The sequence below is a fragment of the Antennarius striatus genome, chromosome 13 (genome assembly GCF_040054535.1).
Source record: "Antennarius striatus isolate MH-2024 chromosome 13, ASM4005453v1, whole genome shotgun sequence".
In the NCBI taxonomy this organism is placed as follows: domain Eukaryota; kingdom Metazoa; phylum Chordata; class Actinopteri; order Lophiiformes; family Antennariidae; genus Antennarius; species Antennarius striatus.
In genome coordinates, this window is record NC_090788.1 from 1726305 (window position 1) to 1739345 (window position 13041).

The window sequence follows — 13041 nt, forward strand, 5'->3', positions numbered from 1 at the left end:
GATTTACAGCGGGAAACGGGCTTTCAGTAGGCCCCAGCCTCTCCTCCTGCAGTGACCCCAGTTGAAGTTCTGTGGAGGACCTGGTTCAGTGTCAGGGGTCAGCAGCCTCAGTTGCCATGGGTAACCCCTGTCCTCTAGATAAAAGCAATTCATTTCCCCTGTGATGTATAGTGGATATATTAGAGTGGATTTGAGGACGGAGTCAAGTGAGTTACTTGCAAACCTTTATGCTACATACCACTACTACTGATTACTATTAGTACTGGCTACTGACTACTTTACAATCTGCTGCTCAAGTAAGACCATACATCCATGAGTCCAGAGCCGACCCAGAACACTTTGTCTCCACATCACAAATGTAGCATCACATATGATCTGGACAGATGTTAGTGTATCTATGATGCAGTCTTTAACATGTTGAAACAGTAGTCAATCAATGGGCCTTGATGGGAATGTGGGTGCATCTATGCAGCCGCTGACATTGGGAAACCCTCAAAGAAATTAAAATTACTAATCTAATTCTGAGGTTCCAGCACAGTGTTATTAAGAGAATATAATTTAAAATTAATTTACCAGATTTCTACACCATTCACCTGTAATTCTGTGGAACTCCTTGATGATTCTGATATGTTTATTTCCAGGGTAATTGACAAACTGGGGTGAAAAGTTTCTAGGCGAGGCACACTGAGCATCTCCCATATTGTATAGAAAACTACTGAAAACTACAAGCCGCGGCGCACTGGCGTTGTGCCCGGAGTGTCCCCTGCCTCACGCCCTATGCCAGCTGGGATAGGCTCCAGCTCCCCGTGACCCGCTGTGGCAGAAAAAGCGGAGGAAAATGAATGAATGATTGAATGAAACTAAAATCATTTATTACATTTTTGACATATATATTTTTCCCAATACAACGCTATGAATTAGGTATTTTAATAATTGCATTTCAATACTTAAATGCCCCAATCTCTCCACGACTATTGTTTAAAATTATTTTAGAAGACTTTTTGTTTCAGATCTTATTGTGCATTGAGGGGAACGCGTCAAGAGAACTCAGGTTCATTTATTTTTTAAACTCCCATTTGATTGACCTGTTTTTATGTAATTCAGTTGCTTAAAATCATTTAGTGGTCCAAAGAAAAATGAATATTACACAAACTTCACCTACGACGGAGGCAAGAGGCGACTGAACTTCATGTTGGGACTATTATTAGTTGTGAAATGAACCAGAACAATGAACAGATGAGTGACTTTGCGGTCATGCTGGTCACACCTTGGACCACCTGTCATGTTAGAAATGAAAGTTTAGCCCGAGCACCTGAAGGCAACACGGGTTTTACAACAAATTGGACTTTATTTGATATTCCCCTTTTATGTCGGCTCTTGTTTTGAAAACTAATTCATCTCTCATGGAACGCAGAGCTAAATATCCTCTCCTTCGACACAAATTCGTGGAATATGACACGAGGTTCCACTTACGAGTTTGGTGCTTTTTTTAACGAAATAAATAATTACCGAGCTTCGAGCGGGCAGTAAACGCAGCACCCCTAGCCCTGGTCTCGCGCCTCTTTCTTATCGCGATAAAGCCCGTCGGGCCGCGGAGCTTCGCGCTGAGCAACATGGCGGAAGGTATGAGACTGAGCTTTTCACGATTTTACACACCCTGTTTTCCCTCCCCGCTTGCGGGTTTGATAACCGGACTCCAGCGGCGGCTGTGCGGTTCACCAACCCGGGCTACGTCCGCGGAGGAACGAGCAGCGACACTTGTCACACCGGGCTAATGAGCAGCTCGGTCATTAGCTAGCTGTTGATGTTGCTAGCCCAATTTTTTTTTTTTTTATAGCTACGATTCGGCCAAACCCGAACAGAGATCGGTGTGTTGGACTGCGGAGAACGTATTTTCTTAGGGCGTATTACACACAAAAAAATGTCATTTTATAGAATTTACAGGTTTAACTTCATTTGAGTTAAATATAATCGCATCAAACTAGCATTAAGTTTCATTACCAATGCTAGCTTGGATTGCAGTAGCTTCCCCCTCTGTTGCCTTTTCCTGAATATAAAACATTATTTAAAATAAATTTTGTTTTACTTGACGTTGGTTCTGTTTGAGGGGTTATAAATATGGAGGAGACTTGACAGAATCGGGCTGGGGTGTCATTTACCCCACCTGTCAGGAGGCAACACCTTTTTTTTTATGCTGCCCACCTCCCTGAAGGAAACCCACATGAGGCTGGTGTTGTGGTGACTTTTCCTTTGTGATGTGTGTGTTGTTGTTTTTTTAAAAATGTTTTAAATGACTTGACAACACTTCTAAAGTTCGATTCCTCTTGTTTTGGGAGTTGAATTTGGGAAAAGCATCTTTTGTTTACCTCTTTATGGAATCTGGAGGAGAGCAGATCGAGCTGACACATGTTGATAGTGTGGAATTCATTTCCACTGAGGTTGTATTTAATGATGCAGTGCGTCACTTTCAGGCTTACATAGTACATGTTTTCTTATTATGAGTGATATCAAATCTGGCAATATAAAGCTGCATTTTAAGAATTAATCCGCTGATCTAACGCTGATCCATGCACCCTTCCTGTGTGGAGCGGTCAGGTGGTTTTCAGAGACACCCCTCATGACCAGCGGTTTTACAAGGGAGGGCAAAGTAACGTGCCGCCTCAGCGTTCTTTTCCCTACTAAATCTTAACAGTTTAAAAGGAAGGAAATGGGCCTCAGTGAAAGCTGAGCAATGAATTTGTGTCGCAACAAGAAGTTCTCTACAGAACCTGTTCACTTAGCGGATAAGGGGAAGCTTTGCTAAACTCCTGACTTGAGTGCCTCGTAGCAGAGAATGCTAAAAGTGTTTACGTCATAAAAATAATCTCAATAAGTAATTATCCATTGTGATGACAAGCAATCAAGGCCCACTCGTGGTCCTCTGGGGACAAATCCACATCATCCCTACCAAGCATTTGTGTGCTTCTCTCAACTTTTAGTCAAAGAATGAGGATCCGTCTGAACTGAGGTTGTCTAATCTCCTCTCTGTTACCCTTCGTCTTGTTTCTCCCATCTCCCTACCTTCTTTGTGGAGCAGAGGAGGTGGCCAAGCTGCAGAAGCACCTGGCCCTGCTCAGGCAGGAGTATGTGAAGATGCAGCAGAAGCTGGCCGACACGGAGCGGCGCTGCGCCGTGCTCGCTGCCCAGACCTCCGTCCAGGGATCCCCTAGCCCCGGAACGCCCGCCAACACCTTCGTCAGCCGCCTCCTGGACATCGTGGCCGAGCTCTTTCAGCAGGAACAGTACAGGTGAGGAACGGATGAGTGAGCGTGACGTTTTTACAGTCCTGAGAGTATTTCCTGTGTGTTTTCGGGGGTGGTTTCTGAGCTGAATTTGCTGGTTTTACAGTGATCTGAAAGTGAAAGTGGCAGGGGAGACGCTCTGTGCTCACAAGTTTGTGTTGGCGGCTCGGAGTGATGTCTGGAGTCTGGCCAACCTGGCCTCGACTGCAGAACTGGACCTATGTGGTGAGCGACTGGTGTGACAAAAAAACTGCCTAAATCATAACTAATAATGAAAATCCAGTTAACGATGACCTCTGTCAGTCAGCATGCTCAAAGATTCATCGATGATAACCAATATTTATTTTGGAATGCAGTATACACAGTGTCAAAGTCCAGTATTGATCTGGGCATGTGTGTACCCTTGCGTCTGAGTTAGTATTGAATATGTCTGCCTGAGAAATGCAAAAAGTGTCTCAAAGTTATTTTATTTTTCGGAATGAAGAACGTCTTAAAGATTTTCTTCCTCCAAAATGATTTTTTTTTCATGTTTACAAATCATCAGGATCGTGTTGACTCTGTGTACACGTCTGATTTTGTGACTCGATGCGTTTCCAGATTGCAAACCTGAGGTTGCCATGGCGATGCTGCGTTGGGCCTACACCGATGAGTTGGAACTCAGCGAAGATGACGCCTTTCTTATCGAGTTGATGAAGCTGGCCAATCGTTTCCAGCTCCAGTTGCTCAGAGAGAGGTCAGAACAGAACCAGCTCTTGTTCCTCAGCCTGACTGACACTAGACGGACCAAAACGTGTGACTGGACAGCCTGAAAAGCTGTTTCTCTGTTGGGACAGGTGTGAGAAAGGTGTGATGTCTTCAGTGAATGTCAGGAACTGCATTCGGTTTTACCAAACAGCCGAGGAGCTGAACGCCTCAACTCTGATGAACTACTGCGGGGAGATCATTGCCAGTCATTGGGTGAGAACCTGTGGACCGTGTGTGTCTGTGTGTGTCTTCTCAGAGAGGCCTCCTGCTTCTAACAATCTTTCTAGAGTTTATGTTAATCAGTTTTGTCTCAAACTGGTACCTGCTTTGTGATTCGCTCTGAGTTGTCTTATCCTCCCCAGTGCATCTCCATAGTTCTTATATTTGACACTCGATGTGTTGTTTTGTTAGGATGATCTGAGGAAAGAAGATTTCAGCACCATGAGTGCCCAACTTCTGTACAAGATGATCAAATCCAAAACGGAGTATCCTCTCCACAAAGCCATCAAAGTCGAGCGAGAAGACGTCGTCTTTCTCTATCTCATCGAGATGGACTCGCAGGTCAGCTGACTGACGCCCGACGTTAACCCATTAACCACTCTTTATTAGTTTTTCCCAACTGGATTAGCTTTATGTTGAAAGTTTTTCTTTCCAGCTACCCGGAAAGCTCAACGAACTGGACAACAATGGCGATCTGGCACTAGACCTGGCGCTGTCTCGTAAATTGGAAAGTATCGCAACCACTCTGGTCAACAACAAAGCCGATGTGGATATGGTGGACCAGAGCGGCTGGAGCCTCCTGCACAAGGCCATCCAAAGAGGTCACGATCTCTGCTGTTTGCTGCTTAGCGGTGTCCAAAATAAAGTCGTACCGACTCGTTCTGTGGATGCTTAAAAACAGATCACCTCTTCCTCACCGTTAACCTTCCTTCCTTCCTTCTTCCAGGTGATGAATTTGCCTCCGTCTTCCTGATTCGTCACTCTGCTCAGGTGAATGCAGCCACGGTGGGCGCCGTGGAAACGCCGCTTCACCTGGTCTGTTCTTTTAGCCCCAAGAAACATTCAGCTGAGGTGATGGGCGGCATGGCGCGGATCGCGGAGGCTCTGCTCAAGACGGGAGCCAACCCCAACATGCAGAACAGCAAGGGCAGGTCGGTCGCCGGGCTTTTTTGGGTTCTGAATGTCAATCGATTTTAAATCCTAACTACAGCGATGCATTATTTTGTTGTTGTTGTTGTTTACAGAACCCCTCTGCACGAGGCTGTGTCATCAGGGAACGAGCCGGTGTTCAACCAGCTGCTACAGTGCAAACAGTAAGACTGAAAAATGTGACTTTTGTTTCTTGAACAGCAGCATTTGAAGACCCCTACATTTAAGGTCACGTCCAATCTGTCCTCCTTGGTAGACTCGACCTGGAACTGAAGGACCACGAGGGCAGCACGGCGCTGTGGCTGGCCCTGCAGTACATCACCGTGTCCTCTGACCCCTCGGTTAACCCCTTCGAGGACAGCTCGCCGGTGGTGAACGGCACCTCGTTCGACGAGAACAGCTTCGCAGCCCAGCTCATTCAGAGGGGAAGCAATCCCGACGCGCCCGACACCGCCACAGGTGCCCCCCCCACACACACACACAGCGGCGATCCAGCATTCTGATGCTCCCAACGCCTTCTCATCTTCCTCTTCCTGGGTTTTTGTCTCTACAGGAAACTGTCTGATGCAGCGAGCGGCGCGGGCGGGGAACGAGGCGGCAGCTCTGTTTCTGGCCACTCACGAAGCGAAGGTCAACCACGTCAACAAATGGGTGTGTATGAACACACAACCAGCGTAAACGTAGCGTTATTAGTCGGTGCTGACTGATGCATGAGACCGTCCCGCCTTTACCCTCCCGTTCAGGGCGAGAGCCCCCTCCACACGGCGTGCCGCTGCGGCCTGGCCGGCCTGACGGCCGAGCTGCTCCAGCAGGGAGCCAACCCCAACCTCCAGACCCAGAGGCCCCTCCCCGATGACACCCTGGGCGTGGCCATGCAGACCCCCCTCCACATGGCGATCGCTCACAACCACCCGGACGTGGTTTCTGTCATTCTGGAGCAAAAAGGTGAAGGGGGCGTCGACGTTTAGGGGAAAGAGTCCCGTGTTCTTAAATTGATCGGCTCACGTTTGTTCGCCTCGACGCTTCGGTTTCAGCCAACGCGCTTCACGCCACCAACAACTTCCAGATCATCCCGGACTTCAGTCTCAAAGACTCCATGGACCAGACGGTTCTGGGCTTGGCCCTCTGGACAGGTAAGCAGGCCCCCACCTGCACAAGAAAGCTGTCATACAGTTGAATTTTGTCGTGTTCGTCTTTGTCTGACGTCTCTCATGCGCTGAAGGGATGCACATCATCGCGGCGCAGCTGCTGGGGTCAGGGGCGTCCATCAACGACACCATGTCCACCGGACAGACCCTGCTGCACATGGCCATCCAAAGACAGGACAGCAAGAGCGCCCTGTTCCTGCTGGAGCACCAGGCGGACATCAGTGTCAGGTAATTTATTAATCTGAGCCAGATTATGTGACAGTTCACAAATCAAGATTTACAGACGACCCTGATTGGACCTTCTTCTTTTGTCATCTCTGTTTTAACCTCCTCCACCAGGACCCAAGAGGGACAAACCCCCCTGCAGCTGGCCATCAGTAACCAGCTTCCACTGGTGGTGGACGCTATTTGCACAAGAGGAGCCGACATGTCTGTGGTGAATGACAAAGGGGACCCCCCGCTGTGGCTGGCGCTGGAGAACGGACTGGAAGACATCGCGTCCACACTGGTGAGAGAAATGCAGGAACAAACCAGAACCTGTCCTCTCCCCAGAACTTGGTCTTGACTGAGTCCTGTGTGTCCCGCGTAGGTCCGGCACGGCTGCGACGCCACCTGTTGGAGCACCGGGCCGTCCGGCTGCCAGCAGACCCTCCTGCACAGAGCCGTGGACGAGAACAACGAGGTGTCGGCGTGTTTCCTCATCCGCAGGTCAGACGTCCTCTAGATGAGCTCGAGAGTTGTCAAAACCTGCTAAAAAAACACCCGAGGAGTTTTTACTGAAATGACTGTAAAGTCTAGAGATCTGTTTGGTGTTTGGGACTTAATGTGTGTGTGTGTGTGTGTGTGTGTGTGTGTGTGTGTGTGTGTGTGTGTGTGTGTCTGTGTGTGTGTGTGTGTAGTGGTTGTGACGTGAACAGCTGCAGACAGCCCGGCCCCAACGGAGAAGGAGATGAAGAAGCCCGAGACGGACAAACGCCCCTCCACCTGGCGAGCTGCTGGGGGCTGGAGGAGGTGGCGCAGTGCCTTCTGGAGTTCGGAGCGAATGTTAACGCGCAGGTGGGTTCAGGTCGGTGTGTGTGTGTGTGTGTGTGTGGGGGGGTTGTGTATGCCTCGTGCTGCTGCTTCGCAGGAGGAAGGTTTACACAGGCTTTGTTTGGGCCCACGTTTCAACTCGAGCCATAAATCCTAAAAAATTACACCCCAGATTTTTCAATTTGAAGGTATTTCAGACTGAGTGGAGCTCCGAGTGATTTGATAATTATGTTTTAAAGACGTCAACTCTGGCAGTTATGGAGATATTTTAAGGAAAACGCAAAGATTGAATGGATGGATTAATATGTTTGAAGTAATTCCAACAATCTTTTTCCATCCTGTTGCTTCCTTTCTTAACCTTTATTCCCACGTCTGTTGTCTCCGTCAGGATGCAGAGGGCAGAGCTCCCATCCACGCTGCCATTAGCAACCAGCACAACGTCATCATCCAGCTGCTCATCTCCCATCCGGACATTCGTCTCAACATTCGTGACCGTCAGGGAATGACGCCGTTCGCCTGCGCCATGACCAACAAGAACAATAAAGCGGCGGAGGCGATCCTGAAGAGGGAGGCCGGAGCTGCTGAGCAGGTAGCGCTGACGTCAGGCCCACCGGCTCGCTGCAGCGGGAATATTTACCACCCCACCCCACCCCCATCTTAAATTTGTTTCCGTCTAGGTGGACAACAAAGGGCGTAATTTCCTCCATGTGGCCGTGCAGAACTCCGACATCGAAAGCGTTCTGTTCCTCATCAGCGTCCAAGCCAACGTCAACTCCAGGGTTCAGGACGCCGCCAAGCTCACCCCCCTCCACCTGGCCGTCCAGGCCGGCTCTGAGATCATCGTCCGCAACCTGGTAGAACCCTTAATGTCGCCTTCATGCCTGTTCTAAGCGATAGCGACCACGTATTTAAACGTCATGGACATCAAGGCGTAGCTGATGTATTTTCTCGTTTTCCAGCTGTTAGCCGGAGCCAAAGTGAACGAGCTGACCAAACACCGACAGACGGCGTTACATCTGGCGGCGCAGCAGGACCTGGCCACCATTTGTTCTGTGCTGCTAGAGAATAATGTCGACTTTGCTGCTGAGGATGAGAATGGGAACAATGGTACCGTTGATTCTGTTGTTTCCTATTCAGGGCTGCCTTTTGTTCAGCAGATGGCCCAGAATTCACTGTTTGTGTGTGTGTGTGTTAGTTAATCCCAACAGGTTTAGATTTGGATGATTTATTTCTATTTCATTCTCATACAGCTAATTATTGATTAATCCCAGCACGTCGTAATCCACGTGAATAACATTTTATGTCTTTGTCCTGCGTCTCCCCCAGCTCTGCATCTGGCTGTGATGCAGGCTCGCCTTAACAATGTCAGAGCCCTCCTCACCGAGTCCAACATCGACGCCGAGGCCTTCAATCTCAGGTGGATTATTATTAACCACGTGTTTAAACGGAACTGACATCTAGAGCGTTACGATCAACATGTCTGTCTCTTGTTAGGGGTCAGTCACCAATGCACGTGCTAGGGCATTATGGGAAAGAGAACGCCGCTGCCATTTTCGAGTTATTCCTGGAGTGCATGCCTGAATACCCTCTGGACAAACCAGACAACGAAGGGAACACGGGTACCGTCGCTCGTTTGAGCGTTTTATCGCTGTTGGCGCCCGACTCAGAATAACCGAATCATATTTTACGATTGCAGTTCTGCTCCTGGCCTACATGAAGGGAAACGCAAACCTGTGCCGCGCCATCGTGAGGGCCGGGGCTCGCCTGGGCGTCAACAACAATCAGGGCATCAACATTTTCAACTACCAAGTGGCAACCAAACAGTTGCTTTTCCGCCTTCTAGGTAAATGTCTCGCGTCGGGATCGTCAGCCTCACGTTCAGGGTCGATTTATGTGAATTCTGGGTAATCGGAGACTCTTTGTTGTCTGTGCTTGAGCAGATATGCTGTCCAAAGAGCCCCCCTGGTGTGATGGGTCCAACTGCTATGAATGTGTTGCCAAGTTTGGTGTTACCACGAGGAAACATCACTGGTTAGTCGTCTGAATTTAATTGTTTTTTAATTATACGTGTGTAAAATAACTGGTGTGATTAATCCTGCGTGTGTGTCCCCCCCCCACCAGCCGACATTGTGGGCGCCTGCTGTGCCACAAGTGCTCTATAAAGGAGATCCCCATCATCAAGTTTGACTTGAACAAGCCGGTGCGGGTGTGCGACATCTGCTTTGACGTATTAACTCTCGGTGGGGTGTCGTAATGCATCGACCTGTGGATATCTTCCTCCCTCCCAACGCGGCCCGACGCCACGCCGGGCACAGTGGTTCAGGCACACCAGGACCAGGGACGACAGTAGCAAGACGTACTAACAAAAACGTTTCCCGGACAGTTAAGGACATGATCTTTTATACTATTCCATTCTATGAAAAACCATCATTGTTCTAGAGGGACGTTTCAAATAGAAAGTGAAATGTTGTCTTTTTTTTTGTTTCCGTTCTGATCAAAGTATCTTAAAGTGGATTTCTGCAGCTCAAAGGGGTGTGACTGAGATCACGAGTCCGTCTTCAAAGTTCAATAATGTTTGTAATGATTAGCTCTTCTTATCACAGATGCAGGTAAACTGCTAAAAATACACATTTCATGTCAACGAGGAACGTTTGAACAAGTCACCTCTGTTGGGACGTTTCACTGTCAGCAGCTTTCTTACCGTCTTTCCTTCCCAAAGACACAACATTTCTTAGATTTACAGGTCGGAGCAGAACTGTAAAAATACCACTAGGTCAAATTATGAACACGCTCTGTCATCTTTCATCCTTTGGTCAAACTAATTCTGAGTCGCTTTAAAAGGGAAAGCAGGACAACTATTTTAAATCTGTTGTTTCCATCTGAGCTTCTGTATTCACTGTTAAAAGGTACAAGATGGCACAACTAGACGGGGACGCTTCCTTTTTTAAACACCAAGTTGGGAAACGGGAAGTCATTCCCCAAAACAAAAACTTCTCAACGATCCTCGTCAGTTTTCAGAAACGTCTGCTAATGCCTATGCACGTCGTTTATTTCGTAGCCTTTGTTCAAAAAAAAAAAAAGAATGAATAAAAAAACCCGTCGGCATCGATCACCGAGTGCTTACATTCCATTTCCGATCTGTGAGCTCCACGTCGGACGTCACGACGTTGCCTCAAGTCAAGTTGGTCATCTTGACCGTCGCATTTACCCTCCCCTCCCCCCTTTCTTGATTCCCAAGCCTATCGGGTGCACTTTATCAAGATCACACGGCATTTCCTGAACGATGGGTAGGACGTGGAGCGGAGGGACGGCCGAGCGGTCCGGCCGCTTCAAGTATTGTTAAATTGTACAGATAAATGTGTGATATTTTTGACCACTACAACTGTTTTGTACTTTAATGCAGTTTGTGCTTGTCATTGTGACAAACCTAAATCTTGCCTCTGTTAATCTTTTATGCACATTGTTTAATCTTTTATGCACATTATATTGTATCTGTATGCTCAGATATCTGGCCTGTCTCTTCCTGGTGTATCCTTTTAGAAAAAGGGGAGGACAAATTTACATAAAGGTCATCAAAAACGAGCGCAACCGAGTCTGGTTCATACGATTCTGATCGAAAGTCTCTTCCTGAGTTCTGTGTAACAAAAGCACCCAGATTAGGTCGGGGTTGTTGTCGTCCCACAGATTAGTAGTCTGCTACGGAGCAAGAGTCTGCCTGTGGATGACAGCCGTCGTACTTCTGAAGGTTTGGGTCTCGTTCTGCTGCAGATGGATCTTCAACACAGACACAACGGACGCCACTGGACCCCGGAGAGAAGAGCTTCCGGGGGACGCCGGTCCAGCCTCGTGCCACCCCACCGCTGGATTAAAAAGAAAATCAAATCATTATGCATCAATAAAACTAAATCCTCCACCAGGATAGAACTGGTTCTGCACCTCTGTGTGGAGCACCAGACTCTTCCTCCCCTTGCGGCGCTCCACTCAGAGTTGCAGGATGGGAGGCGGGACTTCTCCAGCTCAGACTGCGCCTTGATTCGCTGGCCTTCTACTCGGAACGCTCGCGCCTGCAGCAGCGCCTCCGTGGGCTGACCCGTCTCGTCGTAGAACCGGCCGATCACCAGACCTGGAATTCACAGGAGAGGGCAGGAATTAGGATGAAATACTCCAGCTGACCAGGAAGTTCATCTACAGCACTGATGGAGCTGGTTAGATGTTTAGAATTTAGAAGAACCCATTCATGGTTTGGTTTGAAGACTCCGAATGTTGTGAGGAATAAAAAGTTTACTTCGTTTTACGTACAATTTTAGGTTCCATGGAGTAAAAATATGTTAATACAAGTGAAAATGTGAGTAAAAGTACAAACATCTAACATCGGTAGGATCTATTTTCATTCCCAATAACTAGATCCAGGAGCATTTTAACTTAAATCGATGGATTAATAAATAAATAGAAGGTGTGTATGTTGTCAAAGTATTTGCCAAAGGACTTGTTGAGGATCTGTGGGGGCCGTGGGGTTGAGCATCCCTCACCCACAGGTCGGTAGTCTCTGTGGTAAAAGTCCAGCCAGTCATAAAGCGTCATCATCTGCAGCGGGGACAGACTGGACACGTCATCGCTCAGGCCACTTTCTGTGAAGTCTCCAGTGACGAAGGCCAGAGAGGCATCTTTACCTAAAAAACAAAAGTCGCATCAGCACAATGGCTCTCCTGAAAGGGCCAGATGTGACTAATGTAACTCAATGCAATGTAAATGAATGTAACTACTCCTTAATATTGAAAATAAACTTAATTTATTACTTATTCAAGTTACAAACATTACAGTTGCACAGAAAAAATGTTTGCTTGTTGCTGTTCTAACACAATTCCTTTTAATTTGTTATTGAACCCACAGAACTCCATCAAGGATCAAACTATCAATAAAAAATAACTAAAATCTTCTTTTCCTTTTGGAAAAAGAAGTAAAAATTTTAAAAAATCCGAAAATATTAAAAAGTAATGAATAAAAAACATCAAAACACATTAACTTTGTTCAGAAAGTAAATGTTAAATTGGGCTTAACTGCATTGTGGGAAATGTAGTTTTTGGTGAAAGCACACTTTTGACCTTCAGTAATTATTTTTAGACCCTTCTTTCATGCTCTTGGGGGCCACATTTGGCCCCCGGGCCTTGAGTTTGACACGTGGTCAACACCACATCAACACTGCATCACCGCTGTCTTAGTGATCTAGACTAAAATTAATATCCATGTTTTTGTTTTAATGACAATTTTGGGTGTTATTTGGAATAAACTATCTAATTCTGAGGATCATAACCACCTGCCATGGAGTGATAGGCCCCCCCGGGCCCGTAGTGCCTTTGCCCCTTGCGCACATCAAAGACCTGCCCCAGTACCGCCAGGTAGAGGCCGGCGCTGCCCTCCTCCCCGTCGAACCGAGACAACTCCCCGCTGCTGAGGAGGCGCACCGGGCCCCGGTTCGAATCATCTCCGACCTCCACTCCCCGCTTATAAGCCAGAAACACCGCAGCGAGCGATAAACCCGCGACACACGCCCGTCCGAACATTCCGGCTCGTTTAAAACGTTCTGGCTAATTCAGAACTCGACCCACTTCCATCGTTTCAACCGCCTGTCGGACTAGAACGCATCCGTTCCGTCACCGCTTTGACAGCCCGGAGGCAGGTGCTTCCGG

At 47.7% G+C, this 13041-nt stretch overlaps 2 protein-coding genes across 2 annotated transcripts; one reads left to right on the top strand and one right to left on the bottom strand.

Annotated features, from left to right (window-relative positions):
- The first annotated feature begins 1589 nt into the window (after positions 1–1589).
- On the top strand, positions 1590–10937 carry ankfy1 (ankyrin repeat and FYVE domain containing 1). The gene is made up of 25 exons (XM_068331604.1): positions 1590–1623; positions 3077–3287; positions 3388–3506; positions 3879–4014; positions 4115–4238; positions 4437–4586; positions 4681–4846; positions 4972–5176; positions 5270–5338; positions 5431–5633; positions 5728–5825; positions 5918–6119; positions 6209–6307; positions 6397–6550; positions 6662–6830; positions 6912–7030; positions 7222–7378; positions 7743–7943; positions 8032–8208; positions 8314–8461; positions 8681–8771; positions 8849–8973; positions 9051–9197; positions 9295–9385; positions 9476–10937. Exons 1-25 carry the CDS (start codon positions 1614–1616, stop codon positions 9606–9608), a joined length of 3504 nt encoding a protein of 1167 aa, XP_068187705.1. The 5' UTR covers positions 1590–1613; the 3' UTR covers positions 9609–10937.
- Positions 10938–11039: 102 nt separating this feature from the next.
- cyb5d2 (cytochrome b5 domain containing 2) lies at positions 11040–13036 on the bottom strand. Its single transcript, XM_068331606.1, has 4 exons — positions 12669–13036; positions 11884–12024; positions 11291–11477; positions 11040–11214 (listed from the first exon to the last, which is right to left on the bottom strand). The coding sequence occupies exons 1-4, from the start codon at positions 12913–12915 to the stop codon at positions 11040–11042; spliced, it is 750 nt and encodes a 249-aa protein (XP_068187707.1). The 5' UTR covers positions 12916–13036.
- Positions 13037–13041: the final 5 nt, after the last annotated feature.